The sequence below is a fragment of the Drosophila obscura genome, unplaced genomic scaffold (genome assembly GCF_018151105.1).
Source record: "Drosophila obscura isolate BZ-5 IFL unplaced genomic scaffold, ASM1815110v1 contig_1, whole genome shotgun sequence".
Taxonomy (NCBI): domain Eukaryota; kingdom Metazoa; phylum Arthropoda; class Insecta; order Diptera; family Drosophilidae; genus Drosophila; species Drosophila obscura.
Window position 1 is genome coordinate 10,860,705 of NW_024542679.1, and position 17,266 is coordinate 10,877,970.

The 17,266-nt window shown below is 45.0% G+C and overlaps 9 protein-coding genes across 9 annotated transcripts; 3 read left to right on the forward strand and 6 right to left on the reverse strand.

Moving 5' to 3' along the window:
- Nucleotides 1-2,273: 2,273 nt before the first annotated feature.
- On the forward strand, nucleotides 2,274-2,770 carry LOC111071252. The gene is made up of 2 exons (XM_041592173.1): nucleotides 2,274-2,475; nucleotides 2,535-2,770. Exons 1-2 carry the CDS (start codon nucleotides 2,274-2,276, stop codon nucleotides 2,768-2,770), a joined length of 438 nt encoding a protein of 145 aa, XP_041448107.1.
- Nucleotides 2,771-3,966: 1,196 nt separating this feature from the next.
- On the forward strand, nucleotides 3,967-4,236 carry LOC111071321. The gene has a single exon (XM_022362597.2). The coding sequence runs from the start codon at nucleotides 3,967-3,969 to the stop codon at nucleotides 4,234-4,236; it is 270 nt and encodes an 89-aa protein (XP_022218289.2).
- A 1,569-nt stretch (nucleotides 4,237-5,805) lies between these two features.
- On the reverse strand, nucleotides 5,806-6,075 carry LOC121404532 (protein new-glue 3-like). Its single transcript, XM_041594187.1, has one exon. The coding sequence runs from the start codon at nucleotides 6,073-6,075 to the stop codon at nucleotides 5,806-5,808; it is 270 nt and encodes an 89-aa protein (XP_041450121.1).
- Nucleotides 6,076-6,767: 692 nt separating this feature from the next.
- On the forward strand, nucleotides 6,768-7,037 carry LOC121404438. The gene has a single exon (XM_041593896.1). It carries the CDS (start codon nucleotides 6,768-6,770, stop codon nucleotides 7,035-7,037), a length of 270 nt encoding a protein of 89 aa, XP_041449830.1.
- A 766-nt stretch (nucleotides 7,038-7,803) lies between these two features.
- On the reverse strand, nucleotides 7,804-8,073 carry LOC111071323. Its single transcript, XM_022362598.2, has one exon. It carries the CDS (start codon nucleotides 8,071-8,073, stop codon nucleotides 7,804-7,806), a length of 270 nt encoding a protein of 89 aa, XP_022218290.2.
- Nucleotides 8,074-9,273: 1,200 nt separating this feature from the next.
- Nucleotides 9,274-9,741, reverse strand: LOC111071253 (protein FAM98B-like). The gene has a single exon (XM_022362496.2). It carries the CDS (start codon nucleotides 9,739-9,741, stop codon nucleotides 9,274-9,276), a length of 468 nt encoding a protein of 155 aa, XP_022218188.2.
- Nucleotides 9,742-10,869: 1,128 nt separating this feature from the next.
- On the reverse strand, nucleotides 10,870-13,466 carry LOC111071244 (nucleobindin-2). Its single transcript, XM_041593562.1, has 4 exons — nucleotides 13,110-13,466; nucleotides 11,836-13,046; nucleotides 11,089-11,798; nucleotides 10,870-11,025 (listed from the first exon to the last, which is right to left on the reverse strand). Exons 1-3 carry the CDS (start codon nucleotides 13,371-13,373, stop codon nucleotides 11,528-11,530), a joined length of 1,746 nt encoding a protein of 581 aa, XP_041449496.1. The 5' UTR covers nucleotides 13,374-13,466; the 3' UTR covers nucleotides 10,870-11,025; nucleotides 11,089-11,527.
- A 155-nt stretch (nucleotides 13,467-13,621) lies between these two features.
- Nucleotides 13,622-15,620, reverse strand: LOC111071245 (probable ATP-dependent RNA helicase DDX52). The gene is made up of 3 exons (XM_022362483.2): nucleotides 15,491-15,620; nucleotides 14,059-15,431; nucleotides 13,622-14,000 (listed from the first exon to the last, which is right to left on the reverse strand). Exons 1-3 carry the CDS (start codon nucleotides 15,551-15,553, stop codon nucleotides 13,655-13,657), a joined length of 1,782 nt encoding a protein of 593 aa, XP_022218175.2. The 5' UTR covers nucleotides 15,554-15,620; the 3' UTR covers nucleotides 13,622-13,654.
- A 68-nt stretch (nucleotides 15,621-15,688) lies between these two features.
- LOC111071247 lies at nucleotides 15,689-17,121 on the reverse strand. The gene is made up of 2 exons (XM_022362485.2): nucleotides 16,694-17,121; nucleotides 15,689-16,626 (listed from the first exon to the last, which is right to left on the reverse strand). The coding sequence occupies exons 1-2, from the start codon at nucleotides 17,033-17,035 to the stop codon at nucleotides 15,724-15,726; spliced, it is 1,245 nt and encodes a 414-aa protein (XP_022218177.2). The 5' UTR covers nucleotides 17,036-17,121; the 3' UTR covers nucleotides 15,689-15,723.
- Between the last annotated feature and the right edge of the window lie 145 nt (nucleotides 17,122-17,266).

A 17,266-nucleotide genomic window follows, 5' to 3' on the forward strand; every position in this document is an offset into this window, starting at 1 on the left:
AACATTTTCTCGATTGTGCACTAGTTTCGCTCGAGGTGATCACCAAGGGTCTTCGTTGTCCGTAGAACCATTTTATATTACCAGAAAAGTAGTCGGATCACCCTGAGTGATTGCCGCGGCAGATAAATAATACACCTCAAACGTTTAGACAAATGCAGATTTTATTATTGAATATATTGGCCAGTTGGGAACGGATTAGATACGACGTTCAATCCTGCGGACACGGACCACCTCACGACGCCGGTTGACGCCATTGGTTGTGGAAGCTCTCCTCCTACGACGGCCTCCTTCGCCTTCACGGCGGACTACGACACGGCGGATAATGACACGACGACGGCGGTGCTTCTTGGCGGTGGCTGCGGTCGTGGCCGTGGCTGCGGTTGTAGCTGCAGTGGTGGTTGTGGTCGCGGCTTCTGTGGTTGTCGTCGCAGCTGTTGTTGTGGTTGTCGTCGCCGCTGCTGTTGTTGTTGTTGTTGCTGCAGTGGTTGTTGTTGCTACAGTGGTTGCGGTTCCGGAAGCCGAGACCTGGCTGCACAGGACAAGCGTGGCCAGGACGACCAGAGAAAGAGCGATAGCGGAGCGCATTGTGAATGTATGTGGATACTTTTTTGGACCAGTTGGAACTGTTGGTGATAGTGCGAAAAAAGCGATTATTTATAGCGGATTCTCCTTAGCATCTAAACTCCATTCAAACACAGATGTGGCCCTAAGTACCGCCGCTCTATTCAGTTCATTCCCGACTTTACGATTACAGTAGGTACTATTTTTATCACGGTATTGTTTTCTGTTTGCTCCTGACTAACGTAAGTGAATTTTGGGGAAAACCACTTAACATGGCACCAGACAGGGGAACAGATCCTATGGATTACTTGGCGCTCTTTTTGGATAGCTCTAGCTATGCTTCTCTTATACTCGTTCCATATGTACGTTCCCCTTCCAATGTCTTCCCCTTCGAAACACATGCTAGAAATAGAAGAGTTCTTCTACCTTTGCCATTCGTTAGAGATCGTGGGGAAAAGGTATCGGATAAAGTCTTGAAGTGCTTATCGCATTTTTGCCTATATTCATTCATTTTAACTTTTGGTAGACATTTACCTTTCCTGTACAGCAAATCCCGCAGAGAGTACGCGATCCACTTTATAACCAGCAATACGAGAGTGTGCAAGGAGTCCTGACTTAAGAAAAAAATCCACAAAATAGCAGAATAAAATGGTGAATTGAAATCGCCGTTCATTTGTTAATTGATCTCGGAAATAAAGACTCAATTGAATATAATAGTTTAAGTTCAAGTTGCGAAAAAACGAACAGCACCCAAAAAGTATGCTAGGAAATATATATATAATGATTTCGACTATCACCATCAGAATATTACTTCGCTGAATATCTATTCTATCTATTAGCGGTTTCCAGAACACGATTCAATTCCACTTTCGTTCTTTAAATTGTTTCAACTTATTTATTCTGGTATGTGTTTTTTTGTGATAGCTCTGCAGTCCTCGCACGGCTTTGTCAACACACGTGTTCTGCAGCGGTTGAAACAATGGGATTAGAAAATATTTGTGCCTTTATAATCCGATGATTCTGTGAAGGTTTGGCATCCCATTGCACATGGGGGTGTGGGGCTGTATAAGGTAATCACGGTGAAAGTTTCTTTCTTTAAATTTTCATGGTCCCATGAAATTTCTATATATTTAAGGCAAATATTAAATAAATGATTCGTAGCATTCAACAAAAAACAAATATTCTACACTGAGAAAAAGATCAAACTAAATTCGAGTTTTCAAAAAAGTTTTTAAATTTTTTTTAATTTTTAAAGATACAAAATATTTTTGAATAAATACATTAAAATTAATTCAAGTGAGAATTTTTTACTCAGAATTCTTCAATGTAAATGATTATAAATAAAAGATCTTAATAAATATCGTTAGCTGAGATGTTCTGATAATTTTGTATTTCACCTGGTTTTTTTTTCTCGCAGTGTAAGCACACAAAATAATAAAACAAATTTCATTTGAAAAAATGACGCACTTCGCGGCTTCGAAAAATAGTCGAAACAGAAAGAGAAATGAAAAACACAATGCAATGGCTACCATCTATGTATACATGAAAGCACATACTATTTACCAGTATTCTGCGCGAAGACAATTTTCCCTATGTATCTTTCAGTGGATATACATATATATATATGTGCACATATGAAGTCTGGTATAAATAGCAAGGCCTGATTGACGATTGAGACAGAAAGCCAAGCCTGAGCAGAAACAAGAGTCACCATGCGATACCTTTTTGTGTTTTCCCTGGCCATCCTGGCCACTCTTGTGCCCCTGGCCACAGCGCAATCCTCCTCGTCGAGCACCAGCAGCTCCGCTTCAAGCAGCACGGAAGCAGCAACCACCACGGAGGCGGTGACAACTGCCTCCACGGAGGCAGTAACCACGGACACTGCATCAACCACGGCCCCGGTATCAACCCCCGGTATCAACCACGACCACATCTTCATCTACATCAGCGGCTGGATCTGAAACTACCATAAGGCCTCGCCGTCCCCGTCCCAATAATTGTGGCTGTGGACGAGGTGGCAGAGGACGTCACGAGGGCGGTCGTGGATGGGGCAGGCGGGGAGGTTATGACGGCGAAAGAGGAGGAGGACGCAGAGGCGGCGGCCGCAGTGGAGGCGGTAGACGCAGTGGAGGCGGACGCTCTAATGGTCGCTCCAGTAGTCGTGGATCTAATGCAAGGCGTGGCCAGAGATCCAATCGCGGCTAAGTGATCCGAAAAATGTCCACCAGTGAATACGTTCATTGCGAACTTAGTAAAAGAAATTGCATTGCAACTTTTGGTTTTTATTGGAATTATTTCATGAGGGTTCTAGGACCATGGCATAAGTGATTGGATCGTGAATAATGGATGTCCTTTAGCCACTCCCAGATCGGCGTTGTAAAGCTGAGATAAAGCGTATAGCTCACATAAAAACCCCAATATTTTAATTAATTGCGAAGGCAAAAGTTCCGGCAAATAAGGCCATATCGGCGAAGGATCCCTACTTTGCCAGGATCGTAAGGATCCAATCTCCACTACGAGGATGAGGTCGATGCTTGGGCAGTACTGCTAAAACTTAATTTCCGAGTATTGATAAACGCAGGGTTCAGTTAATATTCTTTATTGGGCAGTTAGGATTCCGGTTGTTCAGCATTCAACCCGAAGTGATCCGCCTGCGAGTCACAATCACTTAGGTCCTGATGCACCTGCTCGGGTGCGCACACTTCGTTACGGATGACTGCGTTGTTGTCGTTGCTGAGGCTACCAGCTGCATGGCTAAAGCGAACAGAGTGACCAGGAAAAGGAGCTTCATTTTGGGAACTGTGTGCAGAGCTCTTGTCGACTTGATGGAAAGGAGTTTTGTGGTTAATTGATGTGGCATTCGGCGTACTTTTTATACTTTTAACGATTATTATTCGCACCAATACCAGCACCAGCTGCAAGAAGCAGACAAAATGTAAGCCACATATTTATCCAGTTATGTAAGCTATAAAAATTCAGTCAGTGGATCCAAATATGTGCACAAGAGATGTTTTTACCAAGAGTCGATGAAAGACCAATTTAATGTCTAATTTATATTTTCTGTCAGCTACCTGTACGAGTATTTCCTTCTCAATGTACCCAACTGGTGTATGGTTAATCTGGTTACAGTTTCGCTCAAATAAGCCAATTGTTCAAACATATCACATTGGCGAATGGCAAATATTTGGGTATTTGCTTCGTATTGATTCCCTTCCTTTTACATTCTGCTTTTCCATGTGGGACAAACATAAAAAGTATGTATGGCAAACACTACAGAGGAACAAACCGAAGCTGGAACTTAACGGATCCCTATAAATAATCCGTGTGGCGCTCCTAACAATCACAGAACCCGGTCATCTCTCTACAGTTCCAGACATTAACCAACAGCTCCAACCTTTATCCAAAATGAAGTTCCTTTTCGTAGCCGCTCTCATTGCTCTGGCCATCCAGTTGGCAGTCGCACAAACAACGGAAGCTGCAACAACGACAACGACTGCTGCATCCACAACTACAAGCACGACGACAGCAGCATCAGTGACCAGTGCCACGACCAAGAAAACAACTAAGATTTGCTGGAGGGGAAACAACTGGTGCAACACCCGCCAACAGGTGAAGTGCAAGAACCCCAAGAACTGCATCAAAACCATTGTGGTGGTGCGTCGCCGGAGGAATTAACTTACTGGCTGTAGATCGAACCTAAATTATGTCAATAAATAACACATAAATTGAAAAGAAAATATTTAATGCCCTACATGGACCAGATTTTTACTCATTCACTCATTGGACTCTACATGGAGTGAGACATCGAACATATGCCAGAATAGTGGCTCACCGTCTCCTCGCAGGTAAAGTTGAATAGATCACTGGTTCTCTAAGCCTCCTTGAGGTTAGCTCCTCTGATGGCATAAAACAGAAATACTCATTTGCTGTTTCCAAGTATAGGAGAGGAAGCCTTCTCTTGGACTTGTGTCCTTCCGCATACGACTATTTTTGTTTCTCTAATAGTTTTTCCCAGGGCTCACAGGCAGCCAGCATTATCGGTGTAACGATTCAGGCGCGAGGCGCACGGGGTGGTGATCTTGCCCTCCTCCATCGTATGCCTATCCTGACATTACCAAAAACCAACATTGGATGACTCTCTCTCCCTCTCGCGGTTACTCTCGGAATGCTTTTGCCACCCTCAGTACCCTCCTTGGTCATTCCAGAATCATATAACCTGGCCAGAATGAACCCTTGGATTTCCGAGAGCTCCTATAGGGACATCAGCTAGCTGAAGGCAAAACCAATACGGGAATTAAAACATTATACAATTTATTAACCTAAATATAAAATTCTGACAAACAAACTATAGCCGAAAATGAACATTACACAATCAATAATAAATAATTAACATAAAATATATGAAAGAAATAAATAATGTTAAATAGGGTAATAGTTGATAATAAAATAAAATGATAATTAACCTTCTTCTGTGTGCACTGCGAATCAGCGGACACGGCGGAATGCGAGAGAGCCGAAAAGTTCGATGGAGGGTGCACGGCGCTGCTCTGAGGCTTTTTTCACAATTTAAAGTAGCATACTATGCCGATTCCACTCACCCTTTTTTCCGTGTCCGACGATGAAGCGCTTCCTCGCGGAAATCCGTAGCTGTAGGGGGTTTTTAAATAAAAGAAATGATCGCCAAATACCAAAAGAGCTCAGAAAAATAAAACTGTCTCCCGAAAGAGTTACTTTTGCATCTCTCTTCCTTGCTGATCGACTTTCACGCACTACAAAAAACGGTTAGACGGTAAGACTAATTTAAAACATATTTCTAAACCTAATTTTCTTTCCTCCTTTAACTCGAATTTATCCACCCATAACTGCCAATTTAATAAACCCACAAATCGATAATCGCAACCGATTTTGGCTGCTTTCGTTTCGGAACTTTCTGCTACCCTTTCTGCTGCATTTTCTACTACTTAAACCAAACCGGGGAAAGCACCAAAACGACGCTGCGCTCGTCGTAATCTTCGCCTGCTTTCTACTAAGGCATTAAACAAAAACATGATCCTCATTTTCCAATATTTATTAATCCTCTGTGTGGGATGTCCATATTCAAGGTGTTTAGGAGCCACATTCGTTTAATGTCTGACTTTTCGTTTACGAAAAGAAACCCCATAGGTAAGTTTAAAAATGCAAAATGTTTATGATTTCGGAACAATAGTAATATTTATTGGTTGCTATTTAGGAAAATGTAGTTTCTTAATTCCTCCGGCGACGCACCACCACAATGGTCTTGATGCAGTTCTTGGGGTTCTTGCACTTCACCTGTTGGCGGGTGTTGCACCAGTTGTTTCCCCTCCAGCAAATCTTAGTTGTTTTCTTGGTCGTGGCACTGGTCACTGATGCCGCTGTCGTCGTGCTTGTAGTTGTGGATGCAGCAGTCGTTGTCGTTGTTGCAGCTTCCGTTGTTTGTGCGACTGCCAACTGGATGGCCAGAGCAATGAGAGCGAGAACGCAGAGGAACTTCATTTTGGATAAAGGTTAGAGCTGTTGGTTAATGTCTGGAACTGTGGAGAGATTACCGAGTTCTGTGATTGCTAAAAGTGCCACGCGGATTATTTATAGGGATCCGTTAAGTTCCAGCTTCGAGTACCTCTCATATTTACCCCACATAGATTCGGAGCAAACACCCAAACATTTATCATGCAAATGTGGGCCCTAAGATATTATGTTTGAACAATTGGATAATGTGAGGAAAACTGTAAGCAGATTAACCATATACCAGTTGGGTACATTGACAAGGAAATAGAGTTAGTTGCCAGACCATTAGAGTTACGAATATTTAATATATTTTTCCACTAAGTTACGTCTTGTCACTTTTGGAAAAATAGGTTTCTTGGTCTGATATCTGAACCCACTGACTGAATATTTAGAGCTTACATAATTGAACAAATATTTGCTGTTGTCTTTTATTGGCTTACATTTTTGTCTGTTTACCGAAGCTGAGGGAAGCAAGATCAAGATCTTATTAAAGCTTTGCAATTAAACATTCCAAAAGGGAAGTCTGCGGAACTAAATCAGGTACACAAACAATGGAATCCAAAAAGCTATTTAAAAACGCAAAGTCTCACGACAATTAATCATAACACTCGGTCACATCAAGTCGATAGGAGCTCAACAAATTTCCAGAAATTTCACAGAAGTACCCAGGCGAATCCAAAATGAAGTTCCTTTTCGTAGCCGCTCTCATTGCTCTGGCCATCCAGTTGGCAGTCGCACAAACAACGGAAGCTGCAACAACGACAACGACAGCTGCATCCACAACAACAAGCACGACGACAGCGGCATCAGTGACGAGTGCCACGACCAAGAAAACAACTAAGATTTGCTGGAGGGGAAACAACTGGTGCAACACCCGCCAACAGGTGAAGTGCAAGAACCCCAAGAACTGCATCAAGACCATTGTGGTGGTGCGTCGCCGGAGGAATTAAGAAACTACATTTTCCTAAATAGCAACCAATAAATATTACTATTGTTCCGAAATCATAAACATTTTGCATTTTTAAACTTACCTATGGGGTTTCTTTTCGTAAACGAAAAGTCAGGCATTAAACGAATGTGGCTCCAAGACATCTTGAATATGGACACACCACACAGAGGATTAATAAATATAGGAAATTGGGGATCTTCATGTTAGAAGTTAAACGTTCCAATGATTTTTCATCGGTTACCCACATGTGGCCTGACCGTACATTTACATAAATAATTTGATTCTCCAATCGCTTCATGTCGTCTAAGTGCATCAATAATTTACATAGTCTAGTCCGAATTTAAAGTTTCTAAATGGGACACGTGGACCATGAACACCCTCCGATAATGCTGGCTGCCTGTGAGCCCTGGGCCAAAGCTATTAGACGAACAAAAATATTCGTATGCGGAAGGACATAAGTCCAAGCGAAGGCTTCCTCTCCTATACTCGGAAACCGCAAATGAGTATTTCTGTTTTATGCCATCAGAGGATGCAACTAACCTCGAGGAGGCTCAAAGAACCAGTGATCTATTCAACTTGAGCTGCGAGGAGACGGTGAGCCACTATTCTGGCATACATTCGATGTCTCAGTCCTTGCCTTGCGGACTTATAAACTATAAACCATCTGAATGACTAAAAAATCTGGTCCATGTAGGGCATTAAATATTTTCTTTTCAATTTATGTGTTATTTATTGACATGATTGAGGTTCGATCTACAGCCAGTAAGTTAATTCCTCCGGCGACGCACCACCACAATGGTCTTGATGCAGTTCTTGGGGTTCTTGCACTTCACCTGTTGGCGGGTGTTGCACCAGTTGTTTCCCCTCCAGCAAATCTTAGTTGTTTTCTTGGTCGTGGCACTGGTCACTGATGCTGCTGTCGTCGTGCTTGTAGTTGTGGATGCAGCTGTCGTTGTCGTTGTTGCAGCTTCCGTTGTTTGTGCGACTGCCAACTGGATGGCCAGAGCAATGAGAGCGGCTACGAAAAGGAACTTCATTTTGGATAAAGGTTGGAGCTGTTGGTTAATGTCTGGAACTGTAGAGAGATGACCGGGTTCTGTGATTGTTAGGAGCGCCACACGGATTATTTATAGGGATCCGTTAAGTTCCAGCTTCGGTTTGTTCCTCTGTAGTGTTTGCCATACATACTTTTTATGTTTGTCCCACATGGAAAAGCAGAATGTAAAAGGAAGGGAATCAATACGAAGCAAATACCCAAATATTTGCCATTCGCCAATGTGATATGTTTGAACAATTGGCTTATTTGAGCGAAACTGTAACCAGATTAACCATACACCAGTTGGGTACATTGAGAAGGAAATACTCGTACAGGTAGCTGACAGAAAATATAAATTAGACATTAAATTGGTCTTTCATCGACTCTTGGTAAAAACATCTCTTGTGCACATATTTGGATCCACTGACTGAATTTTTATAGCTTACATAACTGGATAAATATGTGGCTTACATTTTGTCTGCTTCTTGCAGCTGGTGCTGGTATTGGTGCGAATAATAATCGTTAAAAGTATAAATAGTACGCCGAATGCCACATCAATTAACCACAAAACTCCTTCCCATCAAGTCGACACGAGCTCTGCACACAGTTCCCAAAATGAAGCTCCTTTTCCTGGTCACTCTGTTTGCTTTGGCCATGCAGCTGGTAGCCTCAGCAACGACAACAACGCAGTCATCCGTAACGAAGTGTGCGCACCCGAGCAGGTGCATCAGGACCTACGTGATTGTGACTCGCAGGCGGATCACTTCGGGTTGAATGCTGAACAACCGGAATCCTAACTGCCCAATAAAGAATATAAACTGAACCCTGCGTTTATCAATACTCGGAAATTAAGTTTTAGCAGTACTGCCCAAGCATCGACCTCATCATCGTAGTGGAGATTGGATCCTTACGATCCTGGCAAAGTAGGGATCCTTCGCCGATATGGCCTTATTTGCCGGAACTTTTGCCTTCGCAATTAATTAAAATATTGGGGTTTTTATGTGAGCTATACGCTTTATCTCAGCTTTACAACGCCGATCTGGGAGTGGCTAGAGGACATCCATTATTCACGATCCAATCACTTATGCCATGGTCCTAGAACCCTCATGAAATAATTCCAATAAAAACCAAAAGTTGCAATGCAATTTCTTTTACTAAGTTCGCAATGAACGTATTCACTGGTGGACATTTTTCGGATCACTTAGCCGCGATTGGATCTCTGGCCACGCCTTGCATTAGATCCACGACTACTGGAGCGACCATTTGAGCGTCCGCCTCCACTGCGTCTACCGCCTCCACTGCGGCCGCCGCCTCTGCGTCCTCCTCCTCTTTCGCCGTCATCACCTCCCCGCCTGCCCCTTCCACGACCGCCCTCGCCACGTCCTCTGCCACCTCGTCCACCGCCACAATCACGGGGAGGCCTTCCGGTAGTTTCAGATCCAGCTGCTGATGTAGATGAAGATGTGGTCGTGGTTGATACCGGGGCCGTGGTTGATGCAGTGTCCGTGGTTACTGCCTCCGTGGAGGCAGTTGTCACCGTCTCCGTGGTGGTTGCTGCTTCCGTGCTGCTTGAAGCGGAGCTGCTGGTGCTTGACGAGGAGGATTGCGCTGTGGCCAGGGGCACAAGAGTGGCCAGGATGGCCAGGGAAAACACAAAAAGGTATCGCATGGTGACTCTTGTTTCTGCTCAGGCTTGGCTTTCTGTCTCAATCGTCAATCAGGCCTTGCTATTTATACCAGACTTCATATGTGCACATATATATATATATCCACTGAAAGATACATAGGGAAGATTGTCTTCGCGCAGAATACTGGTACATGGTATGTGCTCTGCTGGGACTTTCCATTGCATTGTCTTTCTTTTCTCTTTCTGTTTCGACTATTTTTCGAAGCCGCGAAGTGCGTCATTCCTTCAAATGAAATTTGTTTTATTATTTTGTGTGCTTACACTGCGAGAAAAAAAAGCCAGGTGAAATACAAAATTATCAGAACTTCTCATCTGGCGAATATATATACAGCGTTTTGATATTTATTATCGATCATGGATCAAGGATCTGAGGATCATAATATCTAGTGTAGATTGTAGGCCTGGTCGAGTAGTTCACCATAAGATCTTTTATTTATAATCATTTACATGGAAGGATTCTGAGTTAAAAATTCTCACTTGAATTTTAATGTATTTATTTAAAGATCGTTTGTATCTTTAAAAATCCGCAATTCTAAAAACTTTTTTGAAAACTCGAATTTAGTTTGATCATTTTCTCAGTATTCTCAATATTTGTTTTTTGTTGAATGCTACGAATCATTTATTTAATGTTTGCCTTAAATATATAGAAATTTCATGGAATCATGCAAATTTAGAGCTATATCTCGATGAAAGAAACTTTCACCGTGATTACTTTATAAAGCCCCACATCCCCATGTGTAACAGCATCATCGGATTATAAAGGCACAAGTATTTTCTAATCCCATTGTTCAACCGCTGCAGAACACGTGTGTTGACAAAGCCGTGCGAGGACTGCAGAGCTAGCACAAAAAAACACATACCAGAATAAATAAGTTGAATTAAGTTAAAGAACGAAAGTGGAATTGAATCGTGTTCTGGAAATCGCTAAACCAGGGAAAATGTATGTTTTTATCCTTCTAGCTCTTTTGCCTATTAAAAGCCCTCTTGGGCGGATATTCCCGGATCAAGTACCAGTAGAAATTTTCTCCCCCAATGAAAAAGAGGGGAAAGCGAGGGTATATAATAAACTGGATAGCAACAATACATATATACATACATACATATAGCGTAGTAATTACTACGTGATCGTGATAATCGAAATTCTTCCATAAGAAGTAGATTGTGGATTGCCTCGCATACTTTTTGGGTGCTGTGTGTTTTTTCGCAGCTTGTAAAGTCGGGAATGAGCTGAGAGCGGTAGTACACATCTGTGTTTTGAATGGAAAGCTAAAGAAAAAAAAAATTCATATTTGTAGTATTTCTTGAATAGTTCTCTCTGCAATAACATACCGATTTATCTTGAAGCCTTACGTTTGATCAAGAGGGTTGTATATTTTATTATACGAGTACTACTGTGATGATGCCTTGAATCGTTTGTAAAGTTTTCTTTCGTGGTCTGACCCAATCATTTATTTATTTCTCTGCTATAAAAACTCATATTATATAAATAGTAATATGTACAAAAAAATTCGTTAAAAAAACTTCGCATAATGCAGAGGGACAGGAGAAGAAGAAAGAGTATAAAAAAGAAAGATGTACTAGTAAAATGGAAAGACAATGTGGCAGCCGATTCGACATTCGGTTATTCTTTTGTTTCTTGCCATATAATCGTAGTGAGATATTGTTTTGTGTTTGCTATTTCAGTCCAATCATTGGTCTCAGAATCAACCAAAAATTTAATAAGATTTCTACACGTTCTCCATACCAAATGCGACATCGAAAGGAATGCTTAGTGTTGCTGCTGTGGTATCTGTTGATTTTGCTGATGTTCTTTCTGTTGCTGCTGTACCGGAAGCTGCTGATTTTGCACAGGCGGTGGGTTTTGATTATTCAATTGCTGGGCTTGGGGCAGTTGCTGTTGAACGGGCTGCTGCTGCTGTTGTTGTTGTACAGGTTGCTGGTTTCCGGACTGCTGTTGTTGATGGATGGGTTGCTGTTGCACTGGCTGCTGCTGCTGTGGAACAGGTTGCTGTTGCTGATATTGCACGGGCTGCTGCTGTGGAACGGGCTGCGGTTGCTGATGCTGTACGGGGCTGCTGCTGCTGTTGCTGTTGCACAGGCTGCTGTTGCTGTTGTACAGGCTGTGGCTGCTGATAGACGGGCTGCTGCTGTTGTTGCACAGGCTGTGGCTGCTGATAGACAGGCTGTGGCTGCTGCTGTGGGATTTGTCCGGCATGCTGATAGACCTGATTGGGGTGTAGTTGGACGGGTTGTCCGTTGCCGTATTGCTGCTGTTGGTACTGCTGCGCGTATTGCTGCTGCTGCTGGGCATATTGTTGCTGCTGCTGCGTGTGCTGTTGTTCTGCCTGCTGGTAGTGGAGCTGAGCACCCGGCGGCGCTTCATGGTAGGCCACACCACCGGGTGGCGGCGCTGCGTAGTAGCCTTGAGGCATATTTGGATGGGGTGGCAGTTGTCCCTGGGCAATCATTCGTTGCACTTCCTCCTGGCGGCGGCGTTCATACTCCAGATACTCCTCGTGAGTGTATTGCGGCTGTTTGTCGATGGTCTCCCATTCGGGGTCCTTCTGGAACTCGTCCTTTGTTGTTTGCATCATGAACTCCTCGATGCTGATCAGGCCATCGTGATTTGTGTCCGTCTCCTGGAAGTAGTGCTCACGCATGCGCTCCATTTCCTCAGCCCTTTCGCGCATATCGTCCTCGGGCAAATCACTTTGATAGACCTTGTCCAGCTCCTTGACAAACAGGGCCTTCACTTCGGCCTCGTCCCAGAAGCCGTTGCTGTCCACGTCGTGGATGGAGAAGAAGGTCTTCGGCTCGAAGTCATTCTTGTCCATGTGATCCTGCTTCTCCCACACCTCTTCCAGTTGAGCCTTGTTGCCAGGATGGTGCAGTTTGCCATGCTCCTTGTGCTTCTCCTCCTTTTGTTTGAGCTCCGCTTCGAACTTCTTGCGCGACGCCTCGTCCATTTCCTTCTTCTGAGCCTCGCGCTCGAACTCCTTTTGCATTTCGTACTCCTTGAAATCCCCACGACGCTTGCGATCCGCCTCGGCCAAATCATCCGACGTTTTCTGAATCAACTTTTTCAAGTCCTCTATCTCGAAAGTGTGCTCATTGTCGTGATCCAAATGCAGAGGCACCTTCAGATGCTTTCGATCGATGTCGTTCTTCAGCTCATAGGCCTGATTGGCCAGCTCGCGCAAACGCTCCAACTCTCGTCGCTTTATTTCGTCAAGCTTGGTTCTCACATGATGATTCACATAGTCCAGCTCTTGAGCTATTTTGCCACTCTACAAAAACAGAAGACCTTGGTTAGCTCCATAACAGATGGGGAAATACGCCTACACACTTACACGTATGTCTGCCTCGGGGGCCTTGTCCAACTTCTGGCGGAACTCGGGATCAGCTTCCAGAGCCTCGACCACTTCCCTTAGATAGCGCTCATACTCCAGAGCCGTCTCCACGTCAGCTGTGGCGGGGGTGCTGCTGGATTCAGCCTCCTTGGGGTCCGCTTTTTTGTTTTGCGTCACGGGCAAAGTTGTCACCGTCGAAATCGCGATGGCAACAATCAAAGCCAAGCCCAGCAAGGTCTGATTGTGTGCTTGCTTGCACTTCATGGCTGCAACTTCTGGTTACTGAGCGCGTGCCTGGGTGTTTCTGTTGTTCTGATTCGACAACTGTGCAAATAATTGAATAAAATTAAATATTCTGACGTGTCGGACGTAAAAGAAATACAAGAGTCGATAACAAATATATCGATAGCCACGGTCTTTCCCAACACCGATGCCATCAGCTGTCAGCACATACAAGAATTTTGCGCTATTTTTGAAATTATATTTTCTTAAATTATTTTTGAAATTAATGTAAACATACTTTTACGCCTTTTATTTTTGACTTTCTAGGCTTTTAAATTTGTTTTAATTTTTTTCAGCTTTTTCAGTTTTGGCTCAATAGCCTTATTCTTGAGTTTTTGCAGACCATTTTCAGTTTTGGGTGTCGTTTTGGTAGCCTTTTCCCTGCCCTCGTGCTTTTTGAGAAACTTTTCCGTTTTCTGAAGTTTCTGCTGCTTTGCAGATTTCTGGGTCGTCGTCTCTGCCTTAGCCTCTGGTCGTATCCTTGTGGATATATCCTCGCGATCCAGTGGCTTCTTGGCACGCATTTTGGCCTCCGACTTGCGAACTTTCTTCATTTGCAGCATGTATTCCGGCACAGAACCGCCCGAGTTCTTAATGATCAAGGCAATGCTGAGAGAAAGAAAAATATTAAATAAAAGTGCGACTTGCAGCATCAGCTTCGAGTTACCTTCTCAAATTGGCCGTATCATCCTGGGTGAAGAAGGTAATGGCACGGCCTGGACGGCCGGCACGACCTGTGCGTCCAATGCGATGAATGTACGAGATGGTCGTGGGAGGGAAATCGTAATTTATCACCAGATTAACGCCCTTGAAGTCAATGCCGCGACCCATGAGCTCCGTGCAAATCAGTACCCAAATGTTTCCCTCCCGGAAGGCGCGCACGCAGTTATCACGTTGATGCTGGGAACGCTCGGCGTGAATCACGTCCACGTTGATGCCGTCATAGAGCAGCTCTTCAAACAGCTGCTTTGCACGGTCTTTGCTCTGGACAAAGACAAGAACAGGCGGCTGAAGGCCTTGGCGCACCAGATCTCTCATTGCCACCAGCTTGCCACTCTCGGATCCAACGAATAGCAGTTCCTGTTGGACTGTATCCGTGGCGCTGTTCTGCACACCGATTGTGATGCGCACCAGGTTCTTGAGATGCCGCAACGCCCACTTGGCCACTGGTACCGTGTATGTAGCACTGAAGAAGGCTACGCACTTCTGGGGATGCGAGCAGGCCGCGTAGATGTCATCCAGTTGCTCCTTAAAGTTGTTCTGACCCTCCTCCATCAGTCGATCCGCCTCGTCCAGCACAAACCACTCGACGCCCTTGAGGTCCAGCAAAGGCGGTTGCTGCTGCAGCAAGAACCTCACCCGATTCGGGGTGGAGATGAGGATATCATACTTCTGCTTGCACTCTGCGCCATGCTTTTGCTTGGCTTCGCTTACTTTACTGATGAAATGTGTGCGCAGACCCGTCTCCCTCGTCAGCTCCGAGCACTCGCGGTAGATTTGCTGCGCTAGCTCGCGCGTTGGGGCCAAGACCAATGCCCTCAGCCCGGACGTCTTATGGGAGCGCAGGCCATTGATAATGGGGGTGAGAAAGGCCAATGTCTTTCCAGAACCCGTGGGTGCACAGGCCATTAGAGCCCGTTTCTGGCACAGCACCGGTAGTGCTTGCATTTGGATGGGCGTGGGCTGGGAGAAGCCGTACGAGAGTACGTTCTGCTGCAGGCGCGGCAGTAGCTTGTAATCCCTAATCAGCTCATCAAAGCTTAACACGGGCGCTGGAATGTTCTTGCCCAGCGCTGTTATGCTGTGCTGTTTCCTTGTTGCATTCGCCTGATCCGTGATCCTTTGCTGTTCCTGCTGTTCTGCTGAGAGTTTTTTCTGATCCTTGGCCTTTTTGCGCTTGGGTGTAGCTACACCGGCTGCATCTCCGAGTAGCCGAAATTCTGTGTTTTCCGATTCATCCTCTGCCTTTTTAACTTGTTGCGGCTGCTGCTCCGGCTCAGCCTTAGAACTGACAACAGTTGCGCTTGGCTTGGTAGGGTTCTGTAAGGGTGAATGTTAAACTATACGTGCTGCTTTATATCTACACACGTTCTACACACCTTTGGCTTCTTGGTAAACCGTACTCCCGCCGTTAATAGTTTAAATATGTCGTGCTCGTCCATTTTTGTTGCTAATTATTTCGTCGCACGTGCATTTGTTTTGCCGCAGACCAGAGTTGCCGTACATTAGGGCTGGGAAACAAACCGATACCGCTATCGATATTATCGATGGTTGAAAAATTGAACAGCTGTTAGACGACATCAAATTTAATTCTTAAATTAATTTTATATGCCTAATCCCCCGGCTCCATGGACACTAACTCATCCATGAGGTCCACACGCCGTCGCAGACCTTTAGTGTTACTCTCACTCCCTTTAATGTCATCCACTATGCCGCCCCAGGTGAAATGGGTCTGCCCTTCAGAAACCGCCAACTGGTCCAGGTAATCATCGTTGATGAGATTATGCATGGCACAAATGCTCTCCATAATGAGTCGCACTTCGTTGAGATCCCGCGCCTCCAGGGCGTACAGAGTGTTGAAACGACGAGCCAATGCGTCGAGGACCTCCTCGGCCAGCTGGAAGGCGGGCTTTAGCAGATCGTTGAAAACCGCATCCTTGCGAAAGCATTCCGACTCGATGGGTCGCATCAAATACGATTTGAGCGGAAAGACACTGTTGCCAATGAGGTAGCTGCCTGCTGGCATTGTCCTGGGGTTCAACGCAAGTGTTTGGCCAATTGGCGACTCCTCGAATGTGTACTCGTGGGCCAGTTCCACATAGCAATCGATGATCTTTTTTTCGGCATTGCAGATGAGTTGCAGGACAACGGGAACCTCGGCATGCTCCGACTCTAGGAAGACATCCAGGCGCTTCAACGTTATGATGCCGAACAGCTCTTTGAAGCACTTGAGCTGCGGCAGGCTTTGATAGCCCTGCAGTGTGCTCTGCTGTGCCGCCAGGGAGTTGGGCCACTTGATGAAGCTCTCATAGTTGTCAGATATAACGTTCCAGAAGCTACGCACTACCTGTTGACAGAGTGCCCACGGTAGCTGATACTTTCTGGAAATCTCCTCGAAGTGCTCGTCGGTGGCAAGCTTCCACATGGCCAGCGAGACCACTGTTTGCGGTGGCGGGCTCGGGTACCCTGGCAGCGTAATTTCCTGCAGTATGTCCGCCAATGCTTGTTGAATTCTCTGCAAATAGTGGGTGGGTGTAATTGAATGACATTGCCAGGGGCAGGGGGTGTTTTCTCCGACTCACCAGAAACGATACCTTGCGCATATGCAAATAGGACTCGAATTGAGCGTCCACATAGCGATGGAGCAGATTTAGATCCCCATATGTCCATTCCAATTTGGCAACTTTTTGGGGTGTCTGTGGCTCCGCCGGTTCCGTCGTCTCTCTGCGCTTCAGATCTGAGGACGAAGCACGTTTTTGCTGCATTAATGCAAAAATCTCTGCCTCGTCGTCATCACTGGCCGCCAGAAGGGGGTAACTATTCGATGAAATCTCTGTTTGGCCATCGCCCCTGGGTGGCTGATCAATCAACAGATCCTTAGTTATTATGGAAGCAATATTGGCCAAAACAGCACGCTCCTCCATGGCTTTTGTTTAGTTGTCTGTCTGACGTCGTGTGATTCTCCGGCTTTGTGGTGGTTCCGACGCCCAACAACAACCCCATTTTTTGCTTGAAGGAAATTTATGTACACACACACAAGTGAGTGCATGTGTGTGGGTGAGTGTGTTGACAGGCTGTCAGCTGTTTGGGCGCCTCTTTTGAATGTGCGCATATGGAAAGCTTAAGCTTAATTTAATATAATTTAGAATATTTAC

Excerpts from the sequence above, each read along its gene's own strand:
- LOC111071245 (XM_022362483.2), bottom strand. The coding sequence starts at position 15,553 with ATGGACGAGCACGACATATTTAAACTATTAACGGCGGGAGTACGGTTT. Across the intron at positions 15,432-15,490 it reads GGTTTACCAAGAAGCCAAAG|AACCCTACCAAGCCAAGCGC; the intron begins GTGTGTAGAACG and ends TCACCCTTACAG. Across the intron at positions 14,001-14,058 it reads GATACGGCCAATTTGAGAAG|CATTGCCTTGATCATTAAGA; the intron begins GTAACTCGAAGC and ends TCTTTCTCTCAG.
- LOC111071321 (XM_022362597.2), top strand. The coding sequence starts at position 3,967 with ATGAAGTTCCTTTTCGTAGCCGCTCTCATTGCTCTGGCCATCCAGTTG.
- LOC111071323 (XM_022362598.2), bottom strand. The coding sequence starts at position 8,073 with ATGAAGTTCCTTTTCGTAGCCGCTCTCATTGCTCTGGCCATCCAGTTG.
- LOC121404438 (XM_041593896.1), top strand. The coding sequence starts at position 6,768 with ATGAAGTTCCTTTTCGTAGCCGCTCTCATTGCTCTGGCCATCCAGTTG.
- LOC111071247 (XM_022362485.2), bottom strand. The coding sequence starts at position 17,035 with ATGGAGGAGCGTGCTGTTTTGGCCAATATTGCTTCCATAATAACTAAG. Across the intron at positions 16,627-16,693 it reads TGCGCAAGGTATCGTTTCTG|AGAATTCAACAAGCATTGGC; the intron begins GTGAGTCGGAGA and ends CACTATTTGCAG.
- LOC121404532 (XM_041594187.1), bottom strand. The coding sequence starts at position 6,075 with ATGAAGTTCCTCTGCGTTCTCGCTCTCATTGCTCTGGCCATCCAGTTG.
- LOC111071252 (XM_041592173.1), top strand. The coding sequence starts at position 2,274 with ATGCGATACCTTTTTGTGTTTTCCCTGGCCATCCTGGCCACTCTTGTG. Across the intron at positions 2,476-2,534 it reads GGCCCCGGTATCAACCCCCG|GCCTCGCCGTCCCCGTCCCA; the intron begins GTATCAACCACG and ends AACTACCATAAG.
- LOC111071253 (XM_022362496.2), bottom strand. The coding sequence starts at position 9,741 with ATGCGATACCTTTTTGTGTTTTCCCTGGCCATCCTGGCCACTCTTGTG.
- LOC111071244 (XM_041593562.1), bottom strand. The coding sequence starts at position 13,373 with ATGAAGTGCAAGCAAGCACACAATCAGACCTTGCTGGGCTTGGCTTTG. Across the intron at positions 13,047-13,109 it reads CCCCCGAGGCAGACATACGT|AGTGGCAAAATAGCTCAAGA; the intron begins GTAAGTGTGTAG and ends CTGTTTTTGTAG. Across the intron at positions 11,799-11,835 it reads GTGCAACAGCAACAGCAGCA|ACAGCAGCAGCCCGTGCAAT; the intron begins GCAGCCCCGTAC and ends GCAGCCCGTTCC.